This window comes from Trachymyrmex septentrionalis, unplaced genomic scaffold, assembly GCF_001594115.1.
Source record: "Trachymyrmex septentrionalis isolate Tsep2-gDNA-1 unplaced genomic scaffold, Tsep1.0 scaffold22, whole genome shotgun sequence".
NCBI classification, from domain to species: domain Eukaryota; kingdom Metazoa; phylum Arthropoda; class Insecta; order Hymenoptera; family Formicidae; genus Trachymyrmex; species Trachymyrmex septentrionalis.
In genome coordinates this window covers 5,909,833-5,926,668 of record NW_017305375.1, presented here as the reverse complement: position 1 = coordinate 5,926,668, position 16,836 = coordinate 5,909,833, and the positions used below count along the sequence as shown (strand labels likewise).

At 36.5% G+C, this 16,836-nt stretch overlaps 1 protein-coding gene across 2 annotated transcripts in view; it reads right to left on the bottom strand.

Annotated features, from left to right (window-relative positions):
• Positions 1–3,693: 3,693 nt before the first annotated feature.
• The window catches only part of LOC108748426, a 177,616-nt gene continuing 164,473 nt past the window's right edge, over positions 3,694–16,836 (bottom strand). For both annotated transcript variants that reach the window (XM_018486601.1, XM_018486599.1), the window contains exons 6-7: positions 6,334–6,749; positions 3,694–4,989 (exon numbers count right to left, since the gene is read on the bottom strand). In XM_018486601.1, coding sequence (XP_018342103.1) covers positions 4,781–4,989; positions 6,334–6,749 — 625 coding nt within the window. In that variant the 3' untranslated portion in view covers positions 3,694–4,780. The remainder of the gene's footprint in view (positions 4,990–6,333; positions 6,750–16,836) is intronic.

The following is a 16,836-nucleotide window of genomic DNA, read 5'->3' as shown; positions in this document are numbered from 1 at the left end:
AGAGAGAGAGAGAGAGAGAGAGAGAGAGAGAGAGAGAGAGAGAGAGAGAGGATATTACACAATTCCTGAAATAATTACTACTTTATTATATACGAATACCATTCATACGTCGCAAGTGAAAAATATGTATTCGAAGATCGAGAAGGGAGCCCGCTTATTTTCTCGACACATTTTATTATGTAATATAAACTTATGTGTTATACATCGCTACATATGCTTTGGCTTAATCGCTAGTCCTATCGGCTATCCTTATGGCTAGAATGCACAGTGACTTGTACAGAATCATCATCATGGCACTCCACATACTCCTTCATTGATCTGTCATTGATTTGTCATTGTCACGTAACACCGGTAACGCGTGAAAAAGGAAGGGATGAAAATGCATTTGTGTCAAATATTGTATCAAATAAGTATTTTATGGAAAACAAAATTTGTATAGTAATCACGCGTGTCGTTCTTTTTTTTAAAGAACAGACCGCGAATTGTACCGTGCACAAATTACAAAAAAAAAATTGAAACAATCATAATTAGTACAATTAGAGATTAAAAGCATAATATATGTATACATAAGTATTTGTGTTAGATATTCGGATTATTGGAAAAGAGTAAAGTTCTGATCGAATATTGCTAAACCAGGATAAAGAAAAGACTTCGAATTATTATAAACTCTGACGGAAGCGAATTTTCTGTGATACAGTTGCATCGAACTAAGCGCATCAAACTCGAACACTTTTATCTATTGAATTTATTTGCATCGTTATTTCAAGCATATCCATTCCTTTCCTCTTTCCATGTCACAGAAGCTCTCGTGTCACGAAAGCGTTCTCGTTTAGTTTACAAAACGTTTATCCTTAATGCATCTAACTGCGAGACGGCAACGGCTCGGTCCTCCTTCCTATACATACACACATATATGTGTGTGCGTGCGTGCGTGCGTGCGTGTGTGTGTTTTGTGCGTGCGTGTGTTTTGTGTGTGTGTGTGTGTGTGTGTGTGTGTGTGTGTGTGTGTGTGTGTGTGTGTGTGTGTGTGTTATATATACACCGAGAAATGAAAAGCAGCTCTCTTATCGCCGTGCGGTATTGTTTCATGACAGATTTTACAATACGTCGGCTAGATTTCCGGTCTTGGAGATTAGTCTGGCTTGATATTTTATCTCAACAGCGCGGCTCCCGCCGGCAACAACGGTTTTCGAGGAATTCTCTCAGGCGAAGATCAGCCGCTAATTATCGCGAACAATCGGGTTTTAACATAATATCAAAACGTCACAAGTAACGTTGTAATTAATATTATTCCCGTCGTGTATTTCTTGTATTTCGCGCTTGGAACATTATAAGCTAAATAGCGGTACATCTTACGTGTAAAACGTATGCCTGAAATTGTTGTAATTTTAACGAAGGACTTTTTCACAAATCTAATTCTTTTCTTCGAGATAATTTCGACCACGGTATGGCGGTCATCTCATTTTTATATTCAGTTTCGTCCGGTAGCTATTATTTCCATCGTACGAGAGCTTTCTAACTATCTTTTCCATTTATGAGATTACGTTTTGCATGAAAACCTTTGCTTGGAAATTTAAAAAAGATTATCTTAGCACGAGCAGAAATTGTATTCGTATAAAAACGATATATCATCTTACTTTATATATGAGTATTGTCCAAGATGTGCGGATTTTTCGTATCTTTATTTAATATCGTTTAAAATACAGTAATAGAGGAGTTTTGAGAGATATGAGATAATTGTGGGAGCTATTACGTTACAGTACCACACGGCAATTTGCATTCTGAAAATTTTTACGCGTAATCGAGCTTTCCTCATGTTATCCGTTACTATCACGAAGATTGGCCTTTCATATCAGTTTACAGTGGGATGAACAAATGTAGATATTATATGCGGCAGTATGTGAGTTTGTACAGTATGCTGTATTTTCCGCTGGTACCATTCTTTTTCACGCAGCATGATTATTCCGTGTTTTGCGGGAGCCAAAACGCAGCAGGGAAATCATTACTATTATGTCACGCTTGACATTAATTTAAAAAAATTTACACAATATTTAATTATAGCAGCACACACACAGCAACAGACACAGTTCATTTTCCTGTTGAAATTAATAGTTTTAATTCAAATAAAAAGTTGTGCAGAGTTACAAATATTTTAGCTATATAGGCTTTTATCCTTGTCGCTCATTTAGTGCTAAATGCGATTGTGCAATTTACTTGCGTGTAGATTGACTGTTACTTGTTCCTTTCGTTCACCGTTCTTCATATTAGACAAATCATGACTATTTAAATTTAATTTAATTAATCGTATCAAACGTTTTACGATCGATCGCGTTTAATACTAAACGTTCGACGAGAATAGCGGTCATGGACGCTAGACATGAAGGACAAGCCGTGCGTCAACATACATCGCATACGGAATTCAGCGTTGCATCCTTAAATCCGTCAGAGCGAGATTGCTTTTCGTTCGTTCTTATATAATTATAGATTTTGCCTTTTTCACAACACCCCCGGACAGCAACGCCGAGCTCCGCGTCGCGCGATTAATATACGGTACTAATAATTAACGATTAGACGTTAGTTATTAATTATTATTGTTAAATTTATGCCTAAGATATAATACACTCACCTAAGACGTACCTGATGTGATATCTTTGTAAAAATTTCCCTACCACGCCACGAAAGAGAGAGAGAGAAAGAGACAGACGAGAGAGTGAGTGAGAAAGAGATGCAGCACTCTCGATGACGATGGAGAAAAAACAGGACCCGGTCTGTAGGGGTTCCTCTTTTATACGATATCCTTCGTCGATGCTGTCGTCGAGCGAGGAGACGCTTTGCGAAAAACATCCCCACGCGAAAACATTGTCTGGGATTTTATGCGAGCGCGCGCATCTCGTGTTGAAAATCGCTCTGACGTTTATTCGATACATCCTATTCGGGCATCGATCTTACTCTTCTTTCGCACGAAATATTTTAATTTTTTGATCATTGCACAACGTTTCGAAATTGTAAATGTTTCGCGAATTTCTTGAAAAGGAACAATTCTGGCAGTAAAGTTATGGCAAGAGATAAGCTAAGGAGATAATAGAGCTTTAAAATATAATGAACTAATAATAAACATGAATATTGAAGAAACATGAATTTTGTAATCAAGGTTTTATTTAGGAATTAAATTTTGTTAATTAGTCTTATTTAAGAAAATTCGATTGTAAATTTTATACGCGATTATTTTCGTTCCGCGATGGAAAAATAACGAGCCAGTAAAAACTTTGTTTTAAGTAATATAGTACGTCTCGGAAACGCCGGTTTAATCTCAGCGGAGATTCCAGTGCTGCACGCGATGGTTAAATTTTACCGAGAAATTCCACACCTGAACGTGCAAATCGCCGATCACCGCACTCGTAACGTGGTCCGTCATTTGTACCGACGATTAAACTGTCAGCTTAATTGCACCTAACGTTTTTCTTCCGGAAAGTCAGGTCAATTTTCTAATTATGCCGAGGTTCATTTCTTTTTTCGATCGCGTGCAAAGGTACGTTATTACCACATCTCGTCGATCGTTAAACCCGCTTTGGAATAAAGCCGGGAATTAACTTAATTTCCAATAAAGATACATCATATAAAAATATATATGTTAAATTAATATATGAATTAAGGAAATTTCAATCTCTTTGATATTTCTTTGAAGATGTATTTTTAAAATATATTATTTGATTAATTTTATCATTGTCATAAAATTTACAGTTGATTATGAATCGTCGTGAGATAGAATTCCACAATTCAACTTGCAAAACAGATATTTTAAGTAGATACATGTTACTATACTTTTTACTGTTTAGCTTTTTTTTTTTTTTTTGCTTTTTTTGCAATAGCATTTTTGCTGTAACAAATTCGATAAACAATGCCGATTGTTCAATTATTCTTGAAAAACAAAAAAGATCGAAACGCCGTGCGCTCGGAGTGAAAATCGAGCCTCAAACGCATTTTAGTGATACACGCGGAAACGCGATACGACGCGAGTCAGCTATTCGAATTTCTCTTTGGCAATCTTTGTGTTTTCAATTCGCGGTCCGAGCGATACATACCTATATGTATATGTATCGCTCGGCGAACGTGACATCAAACGACAATAAATGCAAGCGAGTAAAATAAAACAGCCGTACATATGAGATAATGCTTCTCCGCTTGTTTGCCAAAATATGTAATATGGCTGAGAATACTAATTGTAATGAAATATATTATATCGTTCGATTATATGACTCGACGCTCTTTCTCGTCATGGCCACTCGTTATATCAAACAGGATTTAATAGCAACGGGATTACGTGAAATTACGTCATGCATGATCATTACAGTCATCATCTGTGTAAATGCACACGGTATTATCGTCCGATGCCAATGTAATCGCTGCAACAGTTACTAATTCTTTTACCTTAAAATATCAGATATTGTTTATGAATTTTCGTGTAACGCATATTGTCAAATCACGCAGATGTTGCGTTTTTTTTCTAAATGGGACACACGGTATGTCCCCCATAAATACACGTCTAGTCATGTTGCGGTGACTACTGTGAGAGAGATATATAAAAAAGATACTCTTCCCTAGCCTGTGTATCATTTTCCATTCATTGAATTATTTAATCATATTCGCGTCCCAGCGTGCATTTCTCGCATAAGTCACTCCTCGCTCGTCTTGCCCGTCTTTGGCTTACACGACCTTTCGTCCGTGAGCGAGTCACTTTGGTACACGTGTTCGTGGAAGGGGACCGACTAGCGGACGATGACTACCAATGATAGTCGATGATCGGCTTACTCTCCGAGCACGGATTGACGCTGCCACACCACTTGGTCTCCTTCAACGGCGGACACGGTGCGCCACCCCGGCGCGGCTTTATCGTGATTTTCCGCGTCCTCTGGGTCTCGCCTACCCCGCAGCTGCGACTACACGCGCTCCACGGGCCCCATTCGCCGACCTTGCAATCTCTCGGTGCACCTGAAATCACGAATGCAATTATTCCGCTCGAGCGGATGAGCGAGTTCATGTCTAATCTCGCAACGTGCAGGGAAATTCTCGAGGTAGATAACCGCGATCTTCGGAATAGGTGACCGCAATGAAAATCGAGGAAATTCTCCACATTTAAATTTTCCTCAAATATAGTTCCCTTACAAAATTTGAAAAAGATATAAATTCTTTCGAGGACTGTGAAATGTAATTATTTGATATTAATTTGAGATAATCTAGTTTACAATTAGTTAAAAATGTGAAAATTTAATTTAGATTGTTCCGATTTTTTTTTGGTTTCTTTTTTTGGGAGATTTAGCAGCTGAAATCGAAATGCGATAAGTTTAGTCGGAGATGAATCACGTCGGTTGTCGATATTAATTTATCATTTTGTTGAATTCAATAACGGATTTGTAATCTGATAACTATTATCAGCTTGAACAACGTATGTTGTGTGTATGTAAGAATTTCGCACACAAGAAAAATCGACTTAATCTATCGATGAAATACGGAAACCGGAACAGTGGGCAAATGCGAGAGAGCAGGTACAGAGTGGAGGACACAACGCGAATGGGTGAGACGGGAAAGGGCGCGTGCGGGAGAGGAAGAGCGCGGAAGTGTGCTTTGATCATTTACGCGGGAAATATGGCTATTGAGAGCGCTCGGCTTTTGCATTAGCTATCGTAATAAAAAACTGCATCGAGGGGTTTGTCCGGACCTTTCGTGCACCGCGTCGTTTAAAGAGTTAATTAGAGGCTCGATTAGATAACAAAAGCAAAGGTTCTACGAAGGTTTCGAAAAATATTTTGAATTATGTCCGTATAACCATTCGCCAGAGTTTAGTGGAGAGCAACAAGATAGCTATCGAGCGGTAGCGTCAGCGATATAAAGTATCGCTTGCTACATTATTCATATATTATATCATCTCGCTATATTTTGCTACGCGAGCAGAAGCCGGCTTTGCAAGATAATATTATTCTAAACTAATTAAATAGAATCGGATAACGTTACGCTCGAATCCGATAATGCTGTCAAAAGGTCTGTTTTTTGTAGTTGAACCTAATGTACTATTGTTTTAGAACTTAGAGTAAAATGATATATTTGTTTGATATTTGGCGAAAGCGAAAAAGAAAGTTCAGTGCAGTTTAGTGCAGGAATGAAAAACAGACTTCCGAATCCGATAATGAGAATCATTGTTTTCGTAACTTATATATGTTATAACATGTTAGATGAGAAAATATGTAAGTAATATATTACATGTTATTAAAAATATGAAACTCAGTTAGAAGTAATAAAACTTAAGATGAAATATATGAAAATTTGTGTTACACTTACGTGTTCTAAATCGTTTGCCTTTGGATGTCAATCCGTGATGTTTCATTCTGAATCTGTGCTGACGCTGATCCACCGAGTTGGTCACGTTGTTCGCGAATAAGTAGCCCGTTACTCGTGTATTCAAAACGTCTGATACGTTGGCAATCTTCCTCTGGATGTCCTCGTAGATTTGCGCCTTCTGCGTCTCCGCAGTTTGCCTGTACGTTTGGTAATACGGCCAGTCGGACTTTCCTGTCTCGCTGTACCTCGTTTTACCGTCGACGACGGCCTTCGATGTTCGCGGTATCGCGGTCGCGGTGTACCTCGGTCTCTGCAGAGACGCGTACGATGTGGCGATGCTGTTGATGATCGCCGCCTTGTTGTCCCGCGGGATGTCCGTCACGACTTGCTGGCCGCTGCCGGTCGTGCTCCAGTATCTATTATCAGAGAATTAAAAGACGAGATTGAGAGGAAAATCGAGGAAGTGCGGATGTTTTCAGACACAAGCGGAGAGTCTAAATTAGAATAGCAGAGAATATAAATTAGTTAATTAAAATAAAGGAAATTGAGAATTTAGTTAAAGGACCGTGGAATTCGGAGATTGAAATTCACGAAATTTTCGAAACTTCTGTAATTAACTGCGGTGCAATTAAAGGTATACCGCTGTATGCGATAATTTCACGCAGTGTGTACTCCATGATTATTAACATTAATATCATTGGTTATGTTAATTCCATTCGAATACAATTGTTCTTGTTCCGATGCGCGTATTTTGATGGATCGAACGTATCGAATGCTTTAACACGAATCGATGGAATTTCCATTACTGTTCCGTCCATACACTCGCAATCAATACTCGATGAATATACATGCAGTCGGTCGATGTGGTGCAGCGGAACGCCACAGTGTAGACAGCGCCTAGACAGTAATAAGTTGGACGAGCGTGTTAGGTAGCAATTACTAAATGGAACTGGCCAGGTATTAGTGGCGCTCTGAACTTGTCGGACCCCATTTGCTGAACATGTATGCATTACTTGTATAAAGCCGGAGTAATGCCTGCGCGTCGCGAGATGAAGTTGTTAATTAATTATTCCCAGGACAATAAAATTCGCTAACTCGTAAATAACAAAAATGGCCCATGCTCATATAGTCGATTTGTCGACAAATTAATTCAACCAATACAATTGTAGCAACTTACGCTTCAATTATAATGGTAAATGAATAAATGAGATAAATTTGCGTATAACGACTATATGTTAATATGTGGTCTGTGTGAAAAGCAACATTTATTCGAGAAAAAATATTCATACGATTGAAATGTTATAAAAGAGCGCTGCTATAAATATGTACTATATTCTAGGCAGATTAGTCACATTTATTAAAATATGACAATAAACATTCAGATCTAGAGCAAAGAGTAGTAAGGAACTTACTAACGTACGTATATCACTTTATATTTTTTTTTGTATGTATATTAATTATTATAAAACAGATTCGATTTTTTCAATCTGTCCACGTCGATATCTATGAAACTGTTAAAGTTATATATGAAACATTAAAAAAATTCCTTTAACAGGATTACTTTAAGATGATTTTTAATGTGATGAAACCATATTCATTCCCTGTGAAATTTTAAAGAAGGAAGAAGTACTAGAATTTTTCAAATGTAAATTTCTGACAAAAATAGCACTTGATATTCGAAAGAACTATGATATTAAGGATTTATCTTCGATGCTATGACCGCAACGAATTTAAAAAAATCGTCTAGGGAAAGTATTGGATGGAAACTCATCGAAAAATTTGACTATCCTTTCTCCCTCAAAATTTCATAGGGAATGAGTACGGTTCCATCAAACTAAAAATAATCTCAATGTAATCCCATTGAAGGAGCTTTTTCAATTTTTCGTCTAATTTTAATAGTTTCCGAGATATCAACATGGATAGATTGATCGAACAGAAATCTATATTCTTCCGAAACAATTTTCAAAAATTCATTGCGGTTATAATATTGAAGACATATCTTTAATATTATAGATCATTACTCGTTTCTTCGGGATTAATTATTAAGTGCTATTTTTATCGAAGATTTACATGTGAAAAATTCTATCATTCTTTTCCTCCTTAAAAGTTTGTAGGGAATGAGTACGGAAAGGAAGTTCTATAACACAAAAAAATATCATCTTAAAATAATCTTATTAAAAGAGCTTTTTTAATTTTTCGTCTAACTTTAATAGTTCCCAAGATATCAACGTGGACAAATTAAATCGAATATTCTGTATACATATATTATTTAAATATTCACTGAAAAAAAGATAATTTTAATAAGTTTTAATAAATATTCATTTGAATAGTTCTAAGTAAATATTTACTAAATGTAAATATATTTATTTCTTACAAAAATCATTAATTTGATTCAACTATATTATTTTTTTATTGAATAAGTATTTATTCACTGTAAATAAATGTTTGCTAGTACTATTTAAGGAAATATGTATTAGGATTTAGTAAATTTTTTTTCAGTATGCCAATTCATTTTAAAGATTCATTGTTGTTCGTTAGCGCATTTGGGATAGTGTTTCTATTAGACAATTTTACTTAAGGTATTTTTTCGATTTTCGTAACACGAATTCGTTGGGGAAAAATCGGTTCTTGTTATGAACCATCTATACAAGTGGTCGTCGTAGTTCTCTCCGGTACGTGCGCTTCAATGAATCGAATTTAGCGAGCTGACTGGAGGCGTGTGGACGCGCGAAAACAATTTCGAGAATTGATTTACGGTTGGCATGTGGTACACATAAGAGAGACAGAATCCAAGGGGTTGTTGGACAGCAGTCCCAAAACTTGCGTTTCACACAGGGAGAAATTCATCGTACTTCGTCTCTTTCCCTTTTTCTTTCTCTTTTTTTTTCCCTCTCACGATTCTGTCAGTCGTAGAGAAATCGTTCTTCATGTATTCGCGCGCAACGAGATTTCATCGAAAACGTTTATTCTCATTCGATACAGGGAGCTACGTCTCTCGGTGCAGACAGAACTGGCATTACTGGTCCGTGATGTTTGCGATTCAATTACTATAACAATTCCCAACGAAAATTTGCAATTCCGAATGCAATCGATTAGAAAATTCCGTTTAAGTATGGTAATTACGAATTCCGATTGTAATTTGTGACCCAATTAAACAATTACGCTTTGCAATATGTAGGCAATCCATATGCAATCGGTACATATCAGTTCGTGGCAGAACTACGAGACAGGAATTGTCTAATTATCTCAGTTATCCTCTAATTACAAATTTCATCGATCCACTTGCAGCAAATACATAGATAGATAAGATAAAATAATTCCGTTTCGCTTTCATAAGTCGTTTATCAAGAATATTTTGTTAATGATTGCCCGAATGTAATTCTTATATAAGTCGTGTGTAATACTGATAATCTCATTGGTATTAAAAATACGCCGGCGCAGCATGTTTAGCATAATCGTATTTTCTGCGATAATTTGCATGTATGCAGATCTGGTATAAGTTTACTTTTTCCTACGCTTTAATATTCCTCTAGGAAGTTCCAAGCGGCTGGCCGCTAAGCTAAGAACCGAGCTTATAGGTCGCCATAACTTTTTAATTAAACTGACCTACCATTATTCTATGCTGTCAACCGAAAAACCTAAATGAACGCACGAACCTTATTTAATCTCTGCGAAACTTGCTGCCTGATTGCGCACGGAAAATCTATCGTTTTAACACTGCGAATATTTCCGAGTTGCGTTTGATTAAACATTCGGATGTTAACAATTCAATCAATCGTCGTGCCTGAGGTGTGGAACGACTCGTGGAATTTTACAATTGAAAGGAAATAGAACTATATTCGGATCTAATCGACGACATTTTCAGCTCGATCTTCGTTATACCCTACCGGGTTCGTGTAATGACATCGTCTATGTCGATTATGGTCACGTCGCGCGTCTACAGGAAGTTTGGCGAAGTAGGGTAAACAGTATATAGTTGTTGGCAATCAGTATAGTTATGGGCGTGGGGAGAAGCACAGGAAATTGTCTTCGAACGTTATTACCTTACTTCGTAACAAGAGAACATCTTTTGCGGAAAGCTGAGATATAACTTCTCTAATCAATTTTTTTAAAAGAAAAATTAGCAGAAATTAGCTAATATATAGTATTTTCGATCAAAAGTGCATTTAATTTCTTAAAATTAACGCCAACAATAAAAAAAAAAAGAAATACGAATTTCTATGAGTCTTTCCATTTTTTGAACGATAATATATCCGCTTGTTTGAGGGTTCCCTTTACTGCTGCTTGCTTTATATCGATTTCCATTCTTCGGGTGAGAAAAGAACATATTTGTTGCCATCGCGCCTCAGTAGATCCAAAATAACTCGGCTTGAAGTGCTCCGTTATCGCGGATGCTAAAACGTATTGTGAGTCGTTAGACTCCGTACGAAATCGTAGTCATTTTATGACTTTGTGGTGATGAAGAAAAAGTTATACACGTGTGTATTCTTAAGTTTTTGTCTCAAGCAAGCCAGGCTCTTGATAATGACGATAACATGAAACGCCATCGTCGCGGTAATTTGCGCTCTTATGAGGATGTCGATCGCAACATTAACGACGCAGTGATTTATTTTAACGTCGTGCTTGTTGGAATTTACAAGCGATGGACTTAATACGCGGGAGAACGCGATACAATGAACGCCGGTGAATTAATTGCGCGCTAATGCGCTTGCATTTGACGGCAGGGGGACTTTGAGCGTTAATGCATGTATTTCGTTGTTGGTCCTGAATTTTAGTTCCATTGTACCTCATTACGTATTTGTCCGCGATATGCATAATATGCATTATTTTATAAACCGTTATTTCCGCCGATATATTTTTTTTAACCGTGCATGAAAGATAAATTGCGGTATTGCGAATTTCGTAACAAATTTTTTTCTGCGAATAATTTATTTGCAGTTTGTTTGAATGGCTTATTTCGCTATAAATTAATTATTCGCGTTTTTGCTCGTTGTATAACTCGGGAAAATCCAAAGTGCAATCAAGACCAGAAAAAAGAGCAGCTCGAGTTTCCGGGAATATTCAAGAGATACATAATATTGCTCAATATGAGTGGAAAGTATGGTGGAGATTTTCCAACATTACGACAGTAATAGCATTTACATTTTGGATTATGCAGGTTGTTTCGTCAGTCCGTTCGCGCGGATTATCACAGAGCTCGTGCGAGATAGGAAAAAAATGTTTTAGAGAACATCGTGTCACACACACTTGAGTGCGATCGTGGCGTAGCAGGCAGGATACGAGATTGTATATGCCAGAGATTCTGGATTCAATCCCAGGCAGAACCGAAAAATTTTCGTAGCTCCTCTCGGCAGGCAAATGGCAAACCGCCAAGAGTATCCTTGCCATGTGCACTTCTACAATAAACAAAATCGTCGTTCGGAATCGAAGTTAAACTGTAGGTGCTTTATGACTGTGTACAATCAGCGTGCGCACCACAGGCATATGATAAAAGTCATCACATCCTTTCGGAGGATTATGGACAGAGGAGGAGGAGGAGGATGTCACACACGCGCTCTTACACGCACACGCACATGTATATACAACAACATACATGTAGATGTGTGTCTAGCCGAAAATCGCACCTTCGAGAATAGGAGACAGAGTTATTCGTTGCGATATCGTCGTAGATATTTCAGCATATTATTGGACATTGATAGATTAAGATAGGCAGGCTATCTTTCGGACGAAACGAGCATCTTGGGCGAACGAATTTTAGTTTAGTTTTTTTGATCTCGCGTGCGCCGCTGAAAAATGCGCGCGTGAAAATAAATTGCCGGTGGCGGAAAATAAATTACCGGGCGCATTACGATTGCCGCGTGTTCGCGGCTCTCCGTCTCGCTGGCGAAGGTAAGAGGCAAAAGGGATGCAACGGGCGATACCGCCTAGGCACGTCGTTCGTTATAGTTACTTCTTGTTACATTCACTCTCCGTTTATCGCAGTAAATTCATTGGAACGTGCCGTATGCCAGTTCACAAATGGCATCACCACATCGGCGCAATGGGGATTTATGCGGTCGTGCATGCCTTTTGCGGTCTGTATGCGGCTATCATTCTCCGCTAATTAACTTTATGATTGCGCAAAAGGCGTAAACGCACATGTGAGTTTAGCGTTATTGAATTCGTGGGAATCCATAAAGTGTCACGATATTTCAATGCGAGATAAACGCAACGTATATATATTATTCTTTAAACGTTTGGTAAGCTTCATTCTCAATTCGTTCAATTATTTCTAAGTTAAGTAATTTTTCACTGATAGAGTGTTACATTCTTATCATGGTATATAGTATAATATGATACTGATATATTGTTATAGTATACGGTATAATACTGATCCTGGGATTTCGAATCTTATTTTCTGCTTCGTAAGAAAACTACAGGAACAATAACGCGAAAAAATACAGGCTGTTTTTCGGTTTCACATCGATATACATAGCTTTTTGCTGCGTTGTCGATCTCATAATACAACAGATTTTGCTTCTCTCGATCTCTTTCCATACGCAAATATTCACCCACATGATACGGTAACCGTTGAGTTTAACAACACGTTACTTTTGACAAGTTTGTACAATATAGCTTGACAGGTTTTTGCCGGAAAAGGTTTTTTCGTCACTTCTCGATTGAAGATTTAACTAAGCAACATAATCTTTTGCAATGTTTTACTCAGCGTTCGTAACTTAAATTCGAATACGCTTGCAATTGAGTTCATTATGATGACAATATTGAGTTTACTATAATGTTAATTCTGATATACGTTTCTAGCATTTAAGCACAAATAAATATAATGATACAATAGGCGAGAAAATGTTTTCTCTTTAAAATAATACGAATGATGAAGCATATTTCTTCCTTTTTATTTTGTTTTATATATTATTTGTATATTTTAATGGCCATCATACGTGAAATTGAATGCATGCGTAAAAGCGTAGCGTTGTTTTTTATTTTTAATCTATTTTACTCTATTTTCTCGCGCCATCAACAATTTGCTGAACTATTAATTTGTTTATTTGTGCGGTCATATCTATTGATATTATACCTATTTGTGTGATTTATTTCACAAAATATCATAAAATATTGATGATGTCGAAGAGAGAAAAAAACGTGCCATTAATGGAAATTTTTATCGAAACAGTTACAAGTTGTTTCCATGAAAAGAATATAATATAATAACGTGAATACACTATACCAAAAAGCGCACAATATGTGGCTTCGGGCGTAAAAATTTTTAGCTAAATTGAAATTGCTGAACGAGATTTAGCTTTTATCACTAATACGCAGTTACTGTTACGTATCGATGTTACGTTTTGAGATATCCAAAATCAATTTGCGTGTGGACATGCATAATTGCAGAAAGACATTGTCATTATTTTTTTAAATAACATTATTGTACGTATGTATATCGAATAGAGATTTAATAAAATACAGAAATACTATTTCTACAAAATAGACATTAATTCTCTATAATTTTCAATACAATTCTACAGAGATACAGCAGGAGGAGGTACACAATTTTATTTATTATATCGACAAACTCCCCGCAAAATTAATATCTGGTTATGTTTCTTGAAGAAATCAGCTCAATGGCTGTTCAGTAATGAGATATAACATTGTTGTATGTGGTCGCGTTGTTCTAGTGAAACGACCTTTGTTCACGAGTCCCGAACTAGGAAATGACCAGGATGCTCCGGTCGTAAGATTTAATCTATTAAGACGAAGAGCAGGAAAATAGAAAGATCGGAAGGTCTCATCCCAAAGTAGGACAGCAGCAGTATCAGCGACAGCCTCGAAGGCACAATAGCAATTACCAGAAACGACGATCGCTCCTTGCCGAGTGGCCAGATAGCGTTGAATGGAATCGAATCTGCGGTAACGTTCCGAAGAGATTGGCTACCCGGCGCACGGAAGGGAACGGGAGGGCTACACAGATCGATCTCGAGTGTCATCGAACGTAAGCTTTATCGATCTTGGCAGAGCCAACCGCGTCAGCCGGATATTGGACGGATAAGGATACGAGAGGCCTATAAAGCGAACGCGGTCGGTCTTCACGCAAGGTGCACGCGATCAGCTGCCGATCGTGTGTATCGATTCGATCGCCCTCCGAGGCGTTTGCGGTCTTTTGTACCGGCTTTGACCGGTTAATACATCAGTTATCGTGCTTTCGTTATATAGTGATACAGAAAGGGGCACGAAGAATGCATGGTGCCTTGAACTACTAAAGGTATCTTTCCATCACTTTTTTGATTGAACAGAATCAATTTTTCTTGAACATAATATCTAATGATTTGAATACACTCTATGTAGTTAGAAGTATAAAAGAGTATCGTATTATTTCCTTTTAATTGTCAGTTTGAATTTTACCCTGATCGAGTTTCGGAATTAGATAAAAAAAAAACAACATATATGGGATTTTTATTAATAGTATGATTGATTAATTAAAATATGTGCGGTCATATTTGTTTGGCAAATTATAGATAGAAATTGGCTTGAACATATTAATATAATTATGATTGTAATATATGTTTATAAAAGATACAATAGTAAAGATATAACAGCAACTAATAACACATTATAAGAAAACGATAATCTGATAAATATGTAATTTAATATAAAAATTGTCTCTAGTGTCACTCTTTTTTTATTTTTTAAAACAATATCTTTTTGGAGTGGCTATTTTTCTTATATAGATAAATATTTTTTCGCCATCTGTAATATTTCGTACGATGCTCGATTGGCTTTACGAGAAAATGTCCCCTCTATTTTCCCAATTTCGTGAGACAGCTTGATCGAAATTGGAGGTCATGAAAATCTCGCCCAGCATGTCCGCCTCGGTAAAAGTAAAACAAGTATAAAACATAGGAGACGATATAACAGGGAGTGGCGCGTTATAACGTTATTTTCAGCTCCTCTCGTACGTTTCTCGCTGTCGTGTAGTGTCGATTTTTCCGGCTTGACATTACCGCAAGCTCCGGCCGGATATTACAGCGAACTGCCGGATACGCTGTACGTATCGTAAAAATTGTCGCGAATGTCAGGACATCCGTGAAAAGTACACGTATGCGTCTGACTGCTCCGGATGCAAAAAGCCATTTGGCTATTGAGAAGCTTTTATCGCACATTTGAGTTTTAAAAATTCAATTAATGTGGGTGTATAGAGAAATAAAGAGAAAAATAACATCACGTTGAAAAATAATGGCTTGAATGCATGCCAATGTTAGACAATGGAGCCTTATGCTGATTGATGAATGAAAACGTTGTTTATGATGAAAACTTCCTTCATTGTGCTTTAAACGTGATGAATAATCACATATTACGTTGAGCACTTTTATTATGTAGAGGGCTAATTAGGATATATCTGTGGATAGATCTGTAGTACTTATCGTGTAATTCTAAATGTATCCTAATGCTTTCCGAAGATTTCTGATGATCTACACGATAAGTACCATAGATTTCGCAGAACTGTTGGAAATCGGCTAGCGTCTCATACACCCTGAAATACTTTTCTCCGGTAATAAAAATTGTTTAAAAAATTAATATATATCCTTTTAAAAGTGTCTTTCACGGGCGTTAAATATTGTTTAAAAAATTGATAAATAGTTAAAATGATCAGAACTCTTCGGAAAGTGATAGGATACATTCAAAACTATACGAAAAGTACCATAAAACTAACAGAACTTTTGGAAATCATACTGCGTCTCACCTTCTCGTTAAGACCATTTTTTATGGAAAAAAATTGTTTAAAAATCAAAATATATATATAACAATGTTAAGCGTCAGAACTCTCTGTAGAATTATGTATCTTTTCAAATTCTATAAGAAACTGTGGCTGGAATCTTCTTTAGACAAAGTTAGTGTGAATCTGGCGTCTCATTTTGAATTTTCGGTTTCGCTGCTTTAATGACTGTAACTATTTACTTATCCTATATAGAACTGTAAAACTATTGAAAATAAACTTAGAACTCTCAATATTTAAGGAGCTTTCACCAAGACGTCAGCTTCATACACACCGTTATGCATCGTATCGGTGAGTGATTAATCAAAGTTATAAAATGCAAGTACGCGCGCGCGCGCGGCAAAAGTATTGAGGTTATTTTAATTTTTAAATTGTAAGAGCGCGATCAAAATTAGCTTATTATTAATTTGTATTGAACTTGTATTTAAATCCATAATTGCATTTAAACATATATTGATTGTAATAAATAATTATTAGAGAATTTACATAATTAGATACGTTTAGTAATTTTTACTGTTTATTTGAATTGATTTTATTATTTGATTTTTTCTAGACATTAATTCTGTAGATATTAATAACAAGAAAAAAAAACTAATAAAATAGAATTATAACAAATAAAATGTAATGACATTATTCAAGGGTAAAATTTTTATTCAAATTTTTTTGTGATGTTTATATCTCCACCTGGCTGATAAAGGTCGAAATAAAATGTTTAGATATATTTTGTATTATAA